The sequence below is a fragment of the Mesoplodon mirus genome (genome assembly GCF_964341445.2).
Source record: "Mesoplodon mirus genome assembly, chromosome: X".
Lineage (NCBI taxonomy): Eukaryota > Metazoa > Chordata > Mammalia > Artiodactyla > Ziphiidae > Mesoplodon > Mesoplodon mirus.
Genome location: NC_138981.1, coordinates 86,844,046 through 86,860,506, shown reverse-complemented (window position 1 = coordinate 86,860,506; position 16,461 = coordinate 86,844,046). Strand labels below are relative to the sequence as shown.

The 16,461-nt window shown below is 46.0% G+C and overlaps 2 protein-coding genes across 5 annotated transcripts; one reads left to right on the top strand and one right to left on the bottom strand.

Moving 5' to 3' along the window:
• Positions 1 to 443: 443 nt before the first annotated feature.
• Positions 444 to 5,214, bottom strand: ARMCX3 (armadillo repeat containing X-linked 3). Of its 2 annotated transcripts, XM_082610215.1 has the most exons (5): positions 5,078 to 5,214; positions 4,469 to 4,548; positions 4,109 to 4,169; positions 3,764 to 3,834; positions 444 to 3,495 (listed from the first exon to the last, which is right to left on the bottom strand). In XM_082610215.1, exon 5 carries the CDS (start codon positions 3,344 to 3,346, stop codon positions 2,210 to 2,212), a length of 1,137 nt encoding a protein of 378 aa, XP_082466341.1. In that variant the 5' UTR covers positions 3,347 to 3,495; positions 3,764 to 3,834; positions 4,109 to 4,169; positions 4,469 to 4,548; positions 5,078 to 5,214; the 3' UTR covers positions 444 to 2,209. The 2 variants fall into 2 exon arrangements, with proteins under 2 accessions (XP_082466341.1, XP_082466342.1); XM_082610216.1 differs by lacking the exon at positions 3,764 to 3,834.
• Positions 5,215 to 10,779: 5,565 nt separating this feature from the next.
• On the top strand, positions 10,780 to 13,686 carry LOC309796522 (protein ARMCX6-like). 3 transcript variants are annotated; one of them, XM_082609751.1, is made up of 4 exons: positions 10,780 to 10,888; positions 11,185 to 11,264; positions 11,596 to 11,715; positions 12,028 to 13,686. In XM_082609751.1, exon 4 carries the CDS (start codon positions 12,177 to 12,179, stop codon positions 13,071 to 13,073), a length of 897 nt encoding a protein of 298 aa, XP_082465877.1. In that variant the 5' UTR covers positions 10,780 to 10,888; positions 11,185 to 11,264; positions 11,596 to 11,715; positions 12,028 to 12,176; the 3' UTR covers positions 13,074 to 13,686. The 3 variants fall into 3 exon arrangements, with proteins under 3 accessions (XP_082465877.1, XP_082465875.1, XP_082465876.1); XM_082609749.1 differs by having other exon boundaries at positions 11,596 to 11,721; XM_082609750.1 differs by having other exon boundaries at positions 11,185 to 11,276; positions 11,596 to 11,721.
• The last annotated feature ends 2,775 nt before the right edge of the window (positions 13,687 to 16,461 follow it).

The window sequence follows — 16,461 nt, the reverse complement described above, 5'->3', positions numbered from 1 at the left end:
AATGGATTAGGCTTCCCCTCCCAAATCTTTTTCTCCTGCCTAATAGAGCAAGAAAAATGTTAGTTCCCTTTACCTTCATCCCATCCTTAAAACTGATGTCAAATTAGCCCCCACATGTTCATGATTCAATAGGGTCACCATACCCAACAACTTTAAGCTAACCAGTCCTTGGTCCTTTTGTCTACTATAGGCAACATTAGAGTAAGTATATGGAAGCCTGAGGCTAAAACGAGATCATAACTGAACAGAGATTTTACCCTTTCCTGGCCTCATGTATAAAGCAGGATAACATCTCCAAACTGACTAGGAATATGTTGTGAGGGCGGGTGAGATCATGTCTGATGAAACACTTTGTGTCCTTAGAAATAAGAAAACCCTATTTCTTTGAGAAATTATTGTAACAGTTGCCTTGCAGGAATGACATCACTCTACACAGTGGTCACTTAATAAGTGCTAAACTTTATTGTTGTTATTATTTATTAAATGATGCTGACACGTGGCAGAATGCCCCCAGTGAAACAAAGGTCAACCAAAAAAGCTATCAACCTTGAATTCCAGGGAATTAAGCGTGCTCACTTTTCTTAATTAACTGTTATGTGCCAGAACATTCTAAGTATTTCCCATGTATTACTTCATTTAATCCTCACAACGAGCCCCATCTTCAGCACTCATCTATTATTTCAGAGAGAAAACTTCAACCCATCTCATGTTTAATCTAAATATTTTTTCCACTCAGTACATGCTCCAATCAATCACCTGCTCCATTCCCAACATTTTTCTTTTCCAAAAATTTTTGAAACAATCAGTATTTGTTTTAGATAAATAAGAACACATAGATGAATAAAAAGTAAAAAGGTAAAGATTACTCTATCCTTCCACCCAAAGATAACCACTGTTACTATTTGGGTGTCTGTAATTCCAGAGTTTTTAGTGTCTACTTAAACATCTTATATTCTCAAAAAAATGGAATCATACTATGAATACTGCTATCTAACCTACCTTTCTCACTTAACAATGCATGATGAATATCGTTCCCTGGCAATATGGATTGCAAGTGACATATTTATCTTATACCGTGTGAATATTCTTTAATTTATTTAACCAATCCAGTGTGCTAAATTGTTTAAGTTGTTTCCAGTTTTTACTATTTCACACATTGCTGGGATGAACAGCCTTGTATATACAGTTTTTGGCCAATGAATCAATTATTTCCTTAGGACAAAGGGTTTACATATTTTAAGCCTTATGATATGTATTACAAAATGGCCCTCCACAAACCTTGTGCCAGTGTAAGCTCATTCCTACCACCAGGGTTTGAAAGGATCCATTTTGCCACACCCTCAAGCACACTGCACAGTGGGTGAGAGAGGAACTTTTATATGAATTCCAATTATTCTTTCTAGTCAAAATTATTTACTGGCTCTCAGCGTTCAGTGGGATAATATTCAAACAGTTCTCCACAAACTGGCTTCAGCCAGCTTTCCAAATTTATTTACTTCCGACCCTTACACTCTCCACTCTAAGCAGACTAGTTTCCCCCTTACTGTCATAGGAAGAGTTCCTACCTCCATGCCTTTCTCATACCAGTCCCCCATCACTCCCATCATAGGGAATGCCTTAACTACCTATCCCATAGAGGACTCATTTTAAATGGCCACTTCCTCCATAAATCTGTAGCCGACTATTGTATCCCACAGAAACCTTTGCTTCCTCTGTGCTCTGAACGCACATATTTGATGATGAATATATGCTTGAGATATTCTGTTATCTTTTTGTTTGTATGTTTCTTATCTCTCCAACTAGATTATAAACCAAAAGACAAGGATGGTTTCTTTTCCTTCTTTCTTATTTTTTCCAGCATTAACACACAACTTTATTGATGACACACAAATTAAGTCAATGCCCATGACAGGAGGGAGCTTATTTATGATGAATAGGTTCACTGTCACTTATGCAGAAGAAATAGTAAAAATATTTCAATCTAGGCAGTGAGATAAAAAGCAACAAACTTGTTTTCAGAACAGGTAGTGATATTCATTCATCCAGCTTAGACCTGAAGACCAACTCAGATAAATATCAGCGTTGATGATACAATATGATATTCATTACTCAAAATTGGCAGCTGAAAGGATTCCTTTACCATATAAACAAGGTGGAGAAAAGGAATAGTTTACAATGTGTGTTGCTTCTAAACTACAAAATCAAGAAGTTATTCCTGGCTCTTTGGAAACATATGCTCAGCCAGTTTGGCCATGAATTTTCCAACTTTTACTTTCACCAAAAAATCATGATGGCTTTCTATCCCCAGAATCTTATCAGCACATACTTGAAATTCTTTTAAAAAGAAAAAAAGTGAACCTTCGCTGAATTGATTCTGAGTAGGTTCACTTTCCTCCCCTTTAAAATTGTCGTTTATGTTCTCAAATATGACCAGAAGTTTAAGAATCACCTCTTTGTTCTCCTTCTTATTAAAGAGGGAACCCAGTGAAGATGGTACTTGGGCCCCGAGCAGTTCTCTAGTCATGGCTGGATTTTCAGCCAGATTCAAAAGGAGTTTCAAAACCTGAAATTTGGTTTCTTCATTTCCTGCTGAAAATAAACGAAAAAAGTCTGAAATGGAATTAGCAAGCATGTGCTGATACTCATTAGTAACAGTCATGTTCGTAAGCAATCTTAGTCCCGCCAGCTGCACAGATGAGTTCAAGCGAGAAGTGATTGTGTCATCACACACTTGATTCATGTATATCTTAAGCCTGCGCTGATTTTCAGCATTCACACTCAAGTTATTTAGGACAATTAAAGCCTTTTCCTTAACTATGGGATCCCGAGTATTGAGAATCTTTGCAACAATTGGGAGACCACCCAGATCACGAATAATATCTCTGTTAAATGCGTAAGCAGCATTGTTACCCAGGGCAATTAAAGCTGCTTCGAGAATATAAGGCTTTTCAGACATCTCAACCAAGCAAAGAACTTTTTGCAACTCTTGAGGGGACAAAATAGTATCATCTGAATTGGGGGAAGCCCTTTTCTGAACGGCCCGACGAGCCCGGGTAGCCCTGGCCCTTGCCCTGGCCCTAGCTCTGGTCCCAGCCTCAGTCCCAATCCGGGCCCAAGGTGGGTACCATACTATACCTTTGTTCTCACTGTTGTCATCATCATCATCAGACCAGTCATTGTACCTGGCCCCAGGACAGTCCCCATCATCCACGTCGCCAGACCCGCCCTCAGCCATTTTCTCCTTGTTCTGTTTTCTTCCCCTGGTCAGTCTATAAATGCAATAGCAGGCTCCAGCCCCAATCACCAGTCCTGCGGTCACCCAGCCTACTTTCCTGGCGTAGCCCATGCAATCGTCCCTGACGATATCAGGGACCGAGGAACAGAGTAGTCACAGGCTGGGGGAGGAGGGCTATGTGCCTGGCCTAGGTGCAGGCCTTCGGAGGATGATTGTCTTCAGCCACTTCAAGGCCACAACAGCTGATTCTGGAGGTGGACCTTAGGGGGTGGAGGAAGGAAAGGGGGTTTGAGTTTCTCTTCTCCTTGTGTTGTCCCATGCAGAGAGTTGCACAGAGGGATAAGTAAATGAGTTCTTGGCAGAAAATGTAGATTGTTAACAAGCTCTTTCCTCATTTCACTCTCCCCCTACCCTCCGCAGTCCACCCCCTCCCCAAGCCTAGATAAAGGCAACGGAGCCCACAGTCTCTGCTGGGCCCTCAGCCACCCCAACCTCGGGTGTTCCCAGGGAGTGGCACCTTGCACTAACCTCCTTCAGACAGGCAGTTTGCCCCTTCTTCCCTCCCCTGGAGGCGTGCCACGCCCAACAACCCTTGCAATCTGCAGAGAGACCAGAGCCAGTGAGAACTGAAGCCTTGATGGATTGACTGTTCATTCCTTGCTTTCCTGATTCACCTATCTAGGTTGTCAGATTTAAAAAAAAAAAAAAAAAAAAACCTCTCTATGCCATCCAAAACATGCATGTGCCTGCCCCTTCCCTAGCCTGAAATGGGAGGGATGTTAGGGAAATAAGGTAGGATTGGGTGAGCCTGCCCAACCGCGGGCGATTTCCAACCCCTCCCCCATTCCAAGCAGCCCCCACGCCCACACCGACCTCTACTGATCTGAGGAAACTTCCTCCCTCGCTTCAAGTGGTGCCACCTGCTACAGCAGACCTGCAGGATGACAGATCGAAAACATGGGGACTAAATACTGTTGAGAGAAGAGGATTATGAACAAACTATCTGATAGGTTTCCCTTCTGTCATTCTCCCCCACCCCACCCCCCGCGACACACGCGCGCGCGCTCGCACACACACGCACACACACACACACACACACAACGCACGCCATTTCGCCACAGTCCCGGGAGTGCAAGAAACACACTCAGACTCAGACCCAACCTAGATTATTGCCATCTCCGGTTTCTTCCCACCCCCACCACCGCCCCTGTTAGGGTCCCCATTTGGTCTTACCCTCAAATCGACCTTCACCGATCGGGGTTAATTTCCTTCCTCTTCTCTAGCCCGGCGTAGTGCCGCAACCTACGGAAAGACTGGCAACCCAGGAGAGGCTCGGACCCACAAAACACAGAGCCATAGTCAGGAAGACACAGTCACAGTCAGAAAGACGGGAAACAGCCGCTACCGAGTGCTTGGTGGACGGACCGGTCCCCAGAACAGAAAACTCTTTCCTAATTCGGAGGCCTGGTTGTCAAAGGTTTCCCACCCCTATGACCCCTCTCGGGGTTCTGCTGACACATCACGTTGCACTCCCCCCTCCCCATGTCCAGCCTTTCCCCGCCGGCACTGTCCTGGAGTACTGGGGGCAAACACCCAGGCCGCAGCTCCCTTTCCAGATTATGGCCTCGGTTCCACCAGATTCCCACCTCCCAATCTCTGAGCCCCTCCCCAGACACCCCGCTGCTCACCATTTCGCAGCAACGAAATGGGCTGCGGGCGGGACAGATGTCTTGGAAAGCCGGCGGCGAGTGGGAGAGACGATGGAGGCGCCCCAGGACCCGCGACGGTCTCCGCCCTGCGCCCTGGGCCACCCCCACCTTCTGGAATCTCCCAGGCACTGACCTGCAGGGATCCGGGACAATTTCCTTCTCCTCCTCCTTCTTGCCTCTGCTGCAGGCCCGCTCGCCCTCAGGGCAATGGGGAGCTGGTACTCAGACGGGAACAACGGCCAGAACAAGAAGGACTTCTGCACACGTCAGCTCTTGGTCACGTGAGAGCTACGTCATCCACCAACTCGGGTCCCCAATTTCCCCTCCCACCAGCAGTGCGGCAGAAGAGGGCCCGCCCCCCTCCATTCCCTCCCCCATATCAGGCCTTGTTACTCTTTCTTCTCTGCTAATCCCATCTCCCTGTAGTTGTGTTTGCCTTCCTCTGATTACCAGAAAGGGACAGCATCTTCCCCTGGGGTTACTGGCCACTTGTACTTTTTGAAAAATTGCCTCTTCCTTCCCTAGGCTCCTGGGGCAGCAACCTCTCCTTCCACCTCCCCACCTTCCAGCTACAAATGTCTACCGTTTCCTCTGAAATCTAGTCCCAGATCTGAAAAGAAAAAGCCATCAGAAAAGGAGACCTGGAGTGAGTGTGGTTTTTTTCTTTCTTAATGCTTTTTTGTTCGTTCAGTTCTGGCCTCTCCCACCCCCAGCCTACATTCTTTTTATGAGACAAGAATTTCTGTAAAGCTATTTTCATTTGAGAAAAAAAAGAAAGAGTGGGAGTTGGAGAGTGATGTTGGGTGATGGCCTCCAAAAGTCCCATATTTTCTCACTTGCAGGGAGTGTTACACACTTCACTCAAAGCAATCTTAATGTCTTCTGGGGCCTAGCATATAACACAATCCTGAATGAGCTCATCAGTGTGTCTGAGGATACATAAATCTTCTGACTAGGCCAGTCTTCTAAACAGGAGACTTTCACTCCCATCAGTTAGCAAGGAAGAGGCATGGAGACCTCAGAAGACAGTGACACAGAAAAGGCTGAGTAGAAATCACAACTGTGTCGTGGATGTCTCTCACATAGAGGCACACACACTGACAAAGTGAGTGGCAGACAAAGAACATTACAAAATATACAGATAGTATCATCTTTAAATGAAATAGGTGTTAGAGGAACACTGAGACCAAGACAAATTTTGCTGAACTCGGAATCTAGCAATTAGTGTGAAACCTTTTCACTGACTGCTTTGATGAACTCAATGATTCACCTGTCAGCAATGAACAAACTATATAAGAGTGGGAAAAATAATAAAATAATGTCGGAACACGGGGTCTACGGTGGGATATGCCCTAATATTTAAGGTATAAGTTTATTATCTGAGTATAAATTTTAAGATCCACAGACCATATGGGAGTAAATCAAGAGTCTGGGAAGTTTGGGAACAGGCAAAACTCCAGGGAAATTCATATCGATGTAACTTCTGGAAGACAGTACTAGGATATGACTAAAATTTATTTTTTTCTTCCAGTTTTATGAGATATAATTGATATACAACACTGTGTATGTTTAAGGTGAACAGGATATGACTGAAATTTAGTAAGCAGAAACCAAATCAACTATATGATTCTGTGTTTGGAGAAAGATCATGTGCAGCAAGGGGGCTTATTTAAGCACAGGAATATATGAAAAGGAGAGTCAGAGGAAAGTGTTGATAGTTCCCACCCAAGCACTGTCTGGAAGAGAGGGAGTCTTGGCGAAGATGAATGGAAAAAATAGCTTTCTTTGGCAGAGCCATCCCCGTGATGCGTAAGTGTACTTCAAGTTTCTTAGCTGAGAGACACTTCTTAACATGCACCAATGCCCTTGCTCTGACTTCAGGCTCACCACACAACCTTCTGAGGTTGTGGCTTCCCAAGGAGTAGCTTGCCAACAGGGAGAGAATGGGCTGGTAAAACTGACAGAAACCTCTAGTACCCCTGAAGGTTGTATTTCTCAGGATAAATTTTTCAGTTGTCATTCCTTTGTGAGACTTAGCTTCCCTTGTGGCCTTCTTACAGGGAGAGAATGCAAAGATCCATGGGTTTGGGCATTCAGATATAGATTTATATATGTCTCTATGAATGGGAGTCTTTCCTTGACAGAGGCATCTGCTCTCATCGTACAGACAAAATCAGGTATTGATCATGAAGGGATGAGGACAAGACTGAACTGTAGATGCAACCTTGTCTACAATCTTGTCAGGGAAGCCAGGTAGCTTTAGCTTAGAAGACAGCCTTGTGAATCACCATTTCAGAATTGTACCTCTATAACGTTCACTTAATGTGAAAGTGAAAACTAAAGTATGCTGTGGCAAATAGGCCCCCAGCACCTCAGTCACAGCTGAACAAAGGATTCATATCCAAAGTAGTTAAAGGGCTCCTGCAAATCAACAATAACATCTGAAACAGTTTACATTTCTCTCTGGGAAAAGAAAGGAAGTGCATTTTACATTTTACATGCCCTGTCATTTTCCCCAGCAAAAGGGTGGGCATTGTGCCCAAAACAGACCAACTCAATACTCTCTTACTGAAATTTAAACCTTGAGCAGAGATAGAAAACCAAAAATCAGCAGAAGTATGGCATCCTGAAAAGACCATATATCAATTCCTTCTAACTAGACACCTCAGAGCTGATGCTGGTCTTCAACATTCATTTAAGTTAAACAGATTTGCTTTCTGTTGCTTGCAATTAAACAAAATTAACTAGTACACAACACAAAAACCAATAACACAATACAAAAAGTAATATAGCTTTTTAAGATAACAATCTTCTATAATTTATTTTTCTCACCCTCCAAAGTTCCATTAGTGTTACCATCTGCTGATCCCTTTCTGTTTTTGGATACTTTATAAATCACACATCACATGTGACCATATACTGATTTAAGCCAAAAGGTTCTTTTTGGCAGTGGCTTCACATAGCCTTTTGAAGGCTTGTCTGAAGAATTGCTTAAGGATTTTCCATTTTTGCTGTTGAAATGGTATGTTAGGCAAATAACATGCCCTTAAATAAATATTTGTTGGTGGATTTATAACGGAGAGAAAAGTAGATTTTAAATGCTAGTCTCGGGCTTCCCTGGTGGCGCAGTGGTTAAGAATCCGCCTGCCAGGGGAGGGGATAAGGGTTCTAAGCCCTGGTCTGGGAAGATCCCACATGCCATGGAGCAACTACGTCTGGGCATCACAACTACTGAGCCTGCGCTCTAGAGCCCACGAGCCACAACTACTGAAGCCCCTGCGCCTAGAGCCCGTGTTCTACAATAAGAGAAGCCACTGCAGTGAGAAGCCTGCGCACCGCAAGGAAGAGTGGCCCCCACTCGCCGCAACTGGAGAAAGCCCGCGTGCAGCAATGAAGACCCAACCAGCCAAAAATAAATAAATAAAATAATTTTTTTTAAAAAATGCTAGTCTCCAGGTTCCTTGGTAGGAATTGTGGATCAAAATTACAAAGTAAGGGCTTCCCTGGTGGCGCAGTGGTTGAGAGTCCGCCTGCCAATGCAGGGGACGCGAGTTCGTGCCCCAGTCCAGGAAGATCCCACATGCCGCAGAGTGGCTGGGCCAGTGAGCCATGGCCGCTGAGCCTGTGCGTCCAGAGCCTGTGCTCCGCAAGGGGAGAGGCCACAACAGTGAGAGGCCCGCGTAACAAAAAAAAATAAAATAAAATAAAAATAAATTACAAAGTAAGAGAACTGAAAGTGTTATCCTTCCCATGGGGTTTAGGAAGTTTAAGAGAGGGAGTGGATCCAAACAGACAAGGTCTGACAGCCTGGGAGAATGGTGGTCAGGGGTTATACATTGGAATAATTGAAAAATATACCAAAGGGGAGAGATATTTTTTACTAATGAGGAGCGGTAAGAGTGGAGCTTTTGTCCTTGAAGGCTGGCTGAGTTGTGAGAATGAGTTCTTACTGGAAAGCCACGTCAATGACACTGAAGCACCCGCCTCTTTTAAGCTTTACATACTCCTTAGTTCTTTCTAATGTATATATTCAAAATAAATAAAAGCCACTTACATAAGTTCTTAGCAGCCAAAGATTGAATGATAACAGTTGAATCTGCGAGTTCTGTTAGTAAGGTTTCATAAATAGAATTCACTTGCCTCAGAGAAGCAAATAAAGGGCAATGAAAAGAACGGTATAAGGAGATGATGGCAAAATAAATGAGGTAGGGGTTTAGAGAGACGAGCTGTAATACTGGTTTGTTTGGTCTATAAAAGTTTGAGGAAGACCAGAAAGCTGTGACATGTTCTTGACTTCTGAATTTTCACTAGCAAGGCACTCTGGGCTTCCTGGCTCACCTCCTGAAAGGGCCTCCCCCACACTGGGGCCCCTCACACAGGGAGCTTCCTGCTGGGGTGTCAGATTTCAGCGTTCTAAGAAAGAGGCTGCCTGAAGGGACTATATTTAGAGTATGACTCCCCACCGGGGACAGCTGAATGTCTGGGGACTAAGTTCTGCATACTTTGTCCCTGAGTTCTGGGATTATTCTGAGGGGCTTGTATGGGTGGTGCAGTGAAATTGTAACAGAAGGCAGGGAATGAAAAGGACTCTTTCCCCTGGCGACTGCTTGGGATCCTGTAAACTGTGCCTTTTGTAAGAGAAAAATGACGGATCTCAAGGGTTGTCGCAGTGATTTACCTTCACCCACAGACTCTAACTACTATTTCCACTGGAAAATGCTGGACACTAGCCGCTGCTAGGGGGACATACAGTGCACGAATGACAGATACCAAAGATATTTCACCAGTGTAATGATGAAATGAAAATTCCATCTACCAAGTCTCATTTTCATCAGTGGGATAGCAGGGAATCCTCTAATTTCTGGATGATTTATGGGTTACACCGTGAAACTTCAGAATAGATTTAAATAAAGACCTTTGACTGAAAAGCAAGCTCATCTGTGAAGTTACTGATTTGTAAGATTCACCTGAATTTGGGGTCTGCAGAAAGTCTGTCCTTTGAAGCTAGAATGAAAGCCATCCAGCAGTCCCCTCTGACGATCTCAATCGTGTGACGCCTAACACCAGGAGTTCAGCCAGGAAGAAGGGATAGTGGTTCACTTAACTAAACTGGTCACAGTTAAAGCACTGATCACTTCACTATAGATTCATTTTATCCGTCAATTTATAAATCATATTGAAAACACACTGGCTTTATTTGTAAGGATATGTTTTTAAATTTTAATATGCTGCTTGAAAGCTGCTATTTCCTGTGAAGTCAGAAGAAAATATTTTCAGTGTGGTATAAATTAGCTTAAATCGATGAGCCTCCTTATTAACTAGGAAATCTTGTTATATATGTACACATATATATATTTATATTTTCTGATTACAAAATAGTGTAGCTTGAATCAATAAAAAAGGAAGGACTGACGAAAGCGAACATAAATATATTAAAAATACTAACAAAAATCTCACTGCTACTTGGGCTTTTCTTCCCTGCCCCTCCGCTTAATTTTGGTGCAGAGACTGGTTGTGGGAAAGGGTAGAAATTAAGAAAGAGAGGACAGGAGCTTCAGAGCCAAGGAAAGGATAAGACATTTCCCCCAAAAGAAGTATAAGTAATGATAGACCCAGGAAAAGATGCTGCCCCTTCCTGTAATTAGAGAAAGGCAAATGCAAACACCAGAGAGCCATGGTCACTTCTGGTTTCTGGTATTGTTACAGAGGAAAAGAGTGACAGGGCCCAGTGTGATGGGGGGAGGTACGGGGCAGGCTGGCGCCTGCCGCACTGCTTGTGGGAGTGGAAATTGGGGGCCAGAGCTCACTGGTGACGTGGTCGTCACGTGACCAAGAGCTGCCTAGAGCAGAAGTACTGCTAGTCGCCTCCGTCTGGGTACCAGCCCCCTATCACACTGCAGGCGTGTGAGGGAAGAAGGAAAGTAGCCCCGGACCGTGCAGATCGGTATGAGCGTGGGCTCTGCTTGGAGGGAGATGGGATGGGAGAAGGCCAAGAGCGCCACGGATCCAAGTTCGGGCCGATGGGGGCTGTGTCCCCTTCTCGCCTACTTTCTAAATACCGCCCCCCCCATGCCCATTTTAGTAGAGAGAACTGGCGGACTTCGGGCGGCGGGTGAGGGGAGTGAATGGCTGGTACAGAGACTCCGAGGAAAGAAAGGTTCCACAATCAGGGCACTCGTGTCCCGAGTGCTGCTCCGTCCACCAAGCACTCCGTCCCCTCGGTCCCCCGTCTGTCTGCAGGTTTTTTAGATCTGTTGGCCAGTAGGTCGCTGGGAAAAGTCGCGGCGAGCGAAGGACCAAAGTGCCTTGGGACCGTGCAGGTCGGTGTGAAGGTGGGATGAGCCCTGGCCCCTGGGTGGGGGTGGCGGTGGGGATGGCGCAGAGGGGGTGCTGGGATCGGTGCGGGCCGGGTCCGAGTCGCCCCCTCCCGGCCCCTTCTTTTTCCACACCCCCTCCCATTTCAGTGCAGGGAAAGGGGTGTGGCGGCCTTTGCTGGGGAAATGGCGGACGCCAAGGGGGGTGGGGCGGGGAAGCCCGCGTTAGGAAAGTCAGGAGGGTGTGAGAAATATTTTAAACTCAAAGGCTGGAAATTCAGAAAAGCGGGTACTGGGACCTGTGTTCTCAGTGCTGATCCATCCACTACACTTTCAGTTCCCCAAAGGCGGCTGTCTTTCCATCTGTCCTTCTGCCAGACTGTCTGTCCGTCAATCACTGTGGAAGGAGAACCGACCACAGAAGACAAGAGAAGGAGAAGGAATTTACCTGACTTTGGTAGAGGTTGGTGGGAGGGACTGCCTCTGAGTCTTTGGGGGTGGGGGGGTGGTGGAGGAGACTACCTGAGGGTTAGACTCTCCTGTCACCCTCCTGGCTGTCACAGCCCAGCCCCACCTCCTGCCCTTCTCTGTAGGCCCTGGAAGAGAAATGGTCAGTCCTGAGGGTAGACAGAGGATGACAGAAAAGAACAGAGAAATAGTTGCCAAATAATCCACCTCTCTCAACCAGAACTCAAACTCCACTCTGTCTGCCTGGTGAGGCACAAATCCAGGCACAGCCCAAAGTCCTAATATAATTTTTCACCCATAGATTCATCACAAGAGAGCCTCAGGAGCCTGGGATATAGGCTGAAGACGTCTCCCCTCCACCATCATTCAGGTGGAGCCTTAAGAACACTCTTCATTCAGGTGGAGCAAGGCCCTCTCCTGTCCTGCCCCCGGGCTGGCACGGACCTGAGCATGGGCCGGGCTCGGGAAGTGGGTTGGATGGCAGCAGGACTGATGATTGGGGCAGGTGCCTGCTACTGCGTTTACAAACTAACCATAGGAAGAGATGACAGTGAGAAGTTGGAGGAGGAGGAAGAGGAATGGGATGATGAACAGGAGCTTGATGAGGAGGAGCCCGAGATTTGGTTTGATTTCACAACTATGGCTCGGCCCTGGAGTGAGGATGGGGATTGGACTGAACCTGGGGCCCCTGGTGGGACCGAGGACAGGCCTTCAGGTGGGGGCAAGGCCAACCGAACACATCCAGCAAAACAGCGCCCATTCCCTTATGAACGTAAAAATACTTGGAGTGCTCAAAGCTTTAAAAATTTCAGTTGTGTTCTTGGCCTCTCCAAGTGCCCTTTCATTCAGGGAAAAGTGTTGTTAGCTCAGCCCCGGGACACTGGTTTTTCATTTAGCCACGATATCAGTAGTCATTTGGCCAGCCTCTCCATTGCTGGAAACACGATCCCTATGCCCGACCCTGCTGTTGAGGCTTTCTGTGCCCCGGATAACTTGAAAGCCAGTGTTGAAAATCAGGGCCAGATTAAGATGTACATCAACGAAGTGTGTCGGGAGACTGTGTCACTTTGCTGCAACTCATTTCTGCAGCAGGCCGGATTAAATTTGTTAATAATCATGACAGTTATTAATAACATGCTTGCCAAGTCCGTTTCAGACTTGAAGTTTCCTTTGATACCAGAGGGAAGTGAATGTGCTGAGGGGCACGTTCTGAAACCCTTGATGGGTTTGTCTGAAAAGCCAGTCGTGGCGGGTGAGTTGCTGGGAGCCCAAATGTTGCTCTCCTCCCTGTCCCTCTCTATCAGGAACGCAAACAGACAGTTTCTCCCAGAAATCCCGGCCTCTTAAGTGGCCCCCTCCAACAGGATGGGACTGATCCACCCCAAACCAAAACCCGATCAGTGAACACGCACTTGTGTTCTCAATCAAAGACTCTGCAGTGGGTGCTATTGAAGATCCAGCCTTAGCCAACAGCCATATCTCTGGGTGAAAGTTACACTTGCTAAATCCAGGACCACTCTCTGGTTGGCCAGGCAGGGGTTCCCACAGAGCTTTAAGTAAATTCTTGGTTTTGCAGTCTGCAGGCAGTGCGCATTGTAAATTGCTCCCTTGCAGCCTTCCTCCTGTGGTAAAGGGATCATTTCAGCTGTGTAGTGAAAGAACAACATTTTCTAGCCTGACAAGGGATGCCTTGCCTGTGGTGGTCTCCCTGTCTAAGCTGGACCGTCTTGTGGAGACCAGACCCATATGGGAGCTTGTGCCGAAAATGCATTGTTTGCTGCGTAGGCTGCGTTCTTTTTCATTTACTCTCTTTTCTTCACGAGCCTATGGATGGTAAACCTATTCAGCAAAAAATGTACACTCCCCTTCTATGAGCTGTACTGACTCAGCCTCGTCCACCAAGTCTGCATTTGTATGTATCACCAATAAAGCTGTGTGCTTTAACTGGCAAAAACGAGAACATGGTACTTGTCTTTGAGTTTATAGCCTGCGTGAAGAGGAAGCCCAAAATACATGATCAGTGCTAACTAACTGGGGCATTTGCTCCTGACAAATGTCCGCCTAGCAGTGCCCACAGGAGGCAGGGGAAGAGATGGGCTGCAGGGTTCAGGATAAGCTTCCAGCAGGGGCTGGGGGCGGGGCTGGGGCAGGGGAATGGGGTGGAGGGTGGAATTAAGAAGGACTGTTGGGAGGACTAAAGGAGACAACACCTGTGAAGCAGGCAGCACAGTGCCTGATGCAGAGGAATCCTTCCCTCGATGAAGGTGTCTTTCCTCGCCTGCTGGCCTAGAGAGGAAGGTCAGTATCCTTGAGGTTTTGTCTACACATCTTTGGGGGCCACAGGGCAACCCACCCCTGCACAATTTAGTGCACAGTTATAGCAGTAAGAGTTGCTACTTGCTGAGTGCCTGCTTTGTGTTGTTCTCCCTCCTGAGAAGCAGCTGTGAAACCTACTTCCAGGCCCCCTCCCTTCCTTGGGTTGCCAAGCTCAAATTCCTGGCTGAGTGAAAAGGCTTGGCTGCTGCTTCCTCTGGGGAACCTCCTTTCTGCCCTATCCCTGGTACTTCTGTGGGATCCAGGAAGGGGACAGTGGAGGCCTCCGTGAATCCCCAAAGGGGTGGGAGGGCAGATGCTGAGGGGCGTGGCCTGGCCATGGCTGGTCCATCCATCAGGAGACGTATTCATGCCCTCCATCCAAGCCCCTGGCACCCCTTGGAGGAAAGGAAGAGCGCAGCCCTGCACACTGCACCACTCCATGAATCTGGGCAACTAATTCCACCACCCCCTCCCAACATTTCCAGACCCCTCCCAGCAAGCCTCAGCCCCTGCGTCACCAAAGCCAGGTTCCCTGTGTGTTTCTGATGTGTCGTGAAATGGTTCTCTTCCTCAAAGCCCTGGCTAACAGAGGGGACAAGAAGCTTCCTTTGGGCGGTGCTGCTTCTGAGCCCGGTGCCCTCTCCTGGTCTCCCTGATGTGACTCTGGGCCACTGCTCCCTGGGCATCAGCTGTGTATAAGGGCTCTGCCTTCGGACTGCCCTCCTCCATATAGAGCATAGTTTTATTTCACATTTTTAGTTTTTTTCAGTGTTTTCCTCCCTTCTCCTGGAGTTTGGGGGGCAGGTGGTTTGCCACCAAAATTGCCTCATTTTTGTGAGACAAAGCAAGATTTTTTTCTATATATAGACTTGCTCAACAATTTACGTGGTAGTCATTACCCACACTGGAAATATGGCTATTGTTACATGTTGAACTCACCATGGTTTCTCTCAACCCTTTCCTTTATTTTTCTTTTGTGTGATATATTTGGTCAATCAGGAATTTACATTTTCTGTGTCTTTCAATATTTTCCTGTTAAACTTCTATATTTCTATTTTACTTTGCATAGTCTTGGACAGCCCAAGGTTATTAGAAAACATTTGGCTATATTTCCTTCTAATACAAATTGTTTCCTTTTCAAAGTAAGTTCCTTTGTTAACCTGTTAGTGGTGTGTGTTTGTGTGTGTGTGTACATTTGGTTTGAGGTAGACCTCGTACCTTAATTTTCTCTGAATGTGTAATTAATTACACTAATGTCATTTTTTGCAGAATCTGCTTTTAATGTTTTGATTGAAATGTCTAAGTTGATGGATTAATTGGCAACTTTACAATTTTCCCACCTAGGCACATTTATTTTGATCCTTTTTGTCACTTAGTGAAGTTTTCTTCGCAATGGGCTTTCACATTTCTTTTGGGGTCTATTTTTGTTGCTTTGTGAAGGGTCATGGTCTTTACCTCTCCTACAATGCTATGCTACTTCAACTCTGCTGTCCTTATCCCATCTGCCAGCACACTGGACATATCTGTGTTTTCTGCTGCTTTGGAACAACAGTGAAAAGGGGGGGATGGTCAAGTGCCTCAGCATCATTACTCATAAAGAGGAGGGAAGGGGAAAAGACAAGGCATTAAGCCCTATTGTTCCACAAATGCTCTTTTCTTAGAACTCTCCCTGCATACCTTTCATTTCTTTCATTTTACTTTTATATTTTCTTCCTCCCTCTCCCCTGGCAGTGGAGGAGTAGTTCAGACAGGTTCTTCTAGTTTATCCAATCATGTTTCTTTAACCCTGGCAAGGTCTCCATTAAGTCTAGCCATCAGTATTCTATTGTTCTTTGTTCTTCGATATCTGGATATGGGATGATTTTGAAGGAAGGAAAGGTAGTTTGATGGCTCAAGTTATTTCCACAGATAAGCACTCCAAATAACCATGTCACACAACCCCCCTCAGAATAAATATTTGCATCTCACAAACAGCAATTGTCAATGCATAACTATATATCCAGAATTCTGTATTTTTCTTTATCCAGGCCTTTAAATTAAGTAGTAGGTGGATTTGGTGACTTTCTCAACTAGGGAGGGCCTGTGGAGGTAAGGGGAGTGATGGAGGATGTTCCCACCACCTGTCTCTCTCAGCCTTTTCTACTCTGTCACTTGTGCTGCCCCATGTCAGACCCCGCACTTTTCCAAGCTTGTACCTGGGGAAATGAGAAACTAATCCCAGTGCTCTGAGATTTTCCAATAACTCATCTGGTCATTACCAACACCCACCCCCCTGTAGGGTTTCAATCTAGGAATTGATTTGAGCCAGGAGACATGTGGTTGGCTGTTTTCCCTTCTTCTCCCCTCTCTCACTCCACAAAGTTCCTCTCTGATGGACACTTCCTTTAGGTTCCAAGTTCTCACTACCTATAGCTTGTGG

What these genes read in the sequence shown, in the direction of transcription:
- ARMCX3 (XM_082610215.1), bottom strand. Translation starts at nt 3,346, where the DNA reads ATGGGCTACGCCAGGAAAGTAGGCTGGGTGACCGCAGGACTGGTGATT.
- LOC309796522 (XM_082609751.1), top strand. Translation starts at nt 12,177, where the DNA reads ATGGGCCGGGCTCGGGAAGTGGGTTGGATGGCAGCAGGACTGATGATT.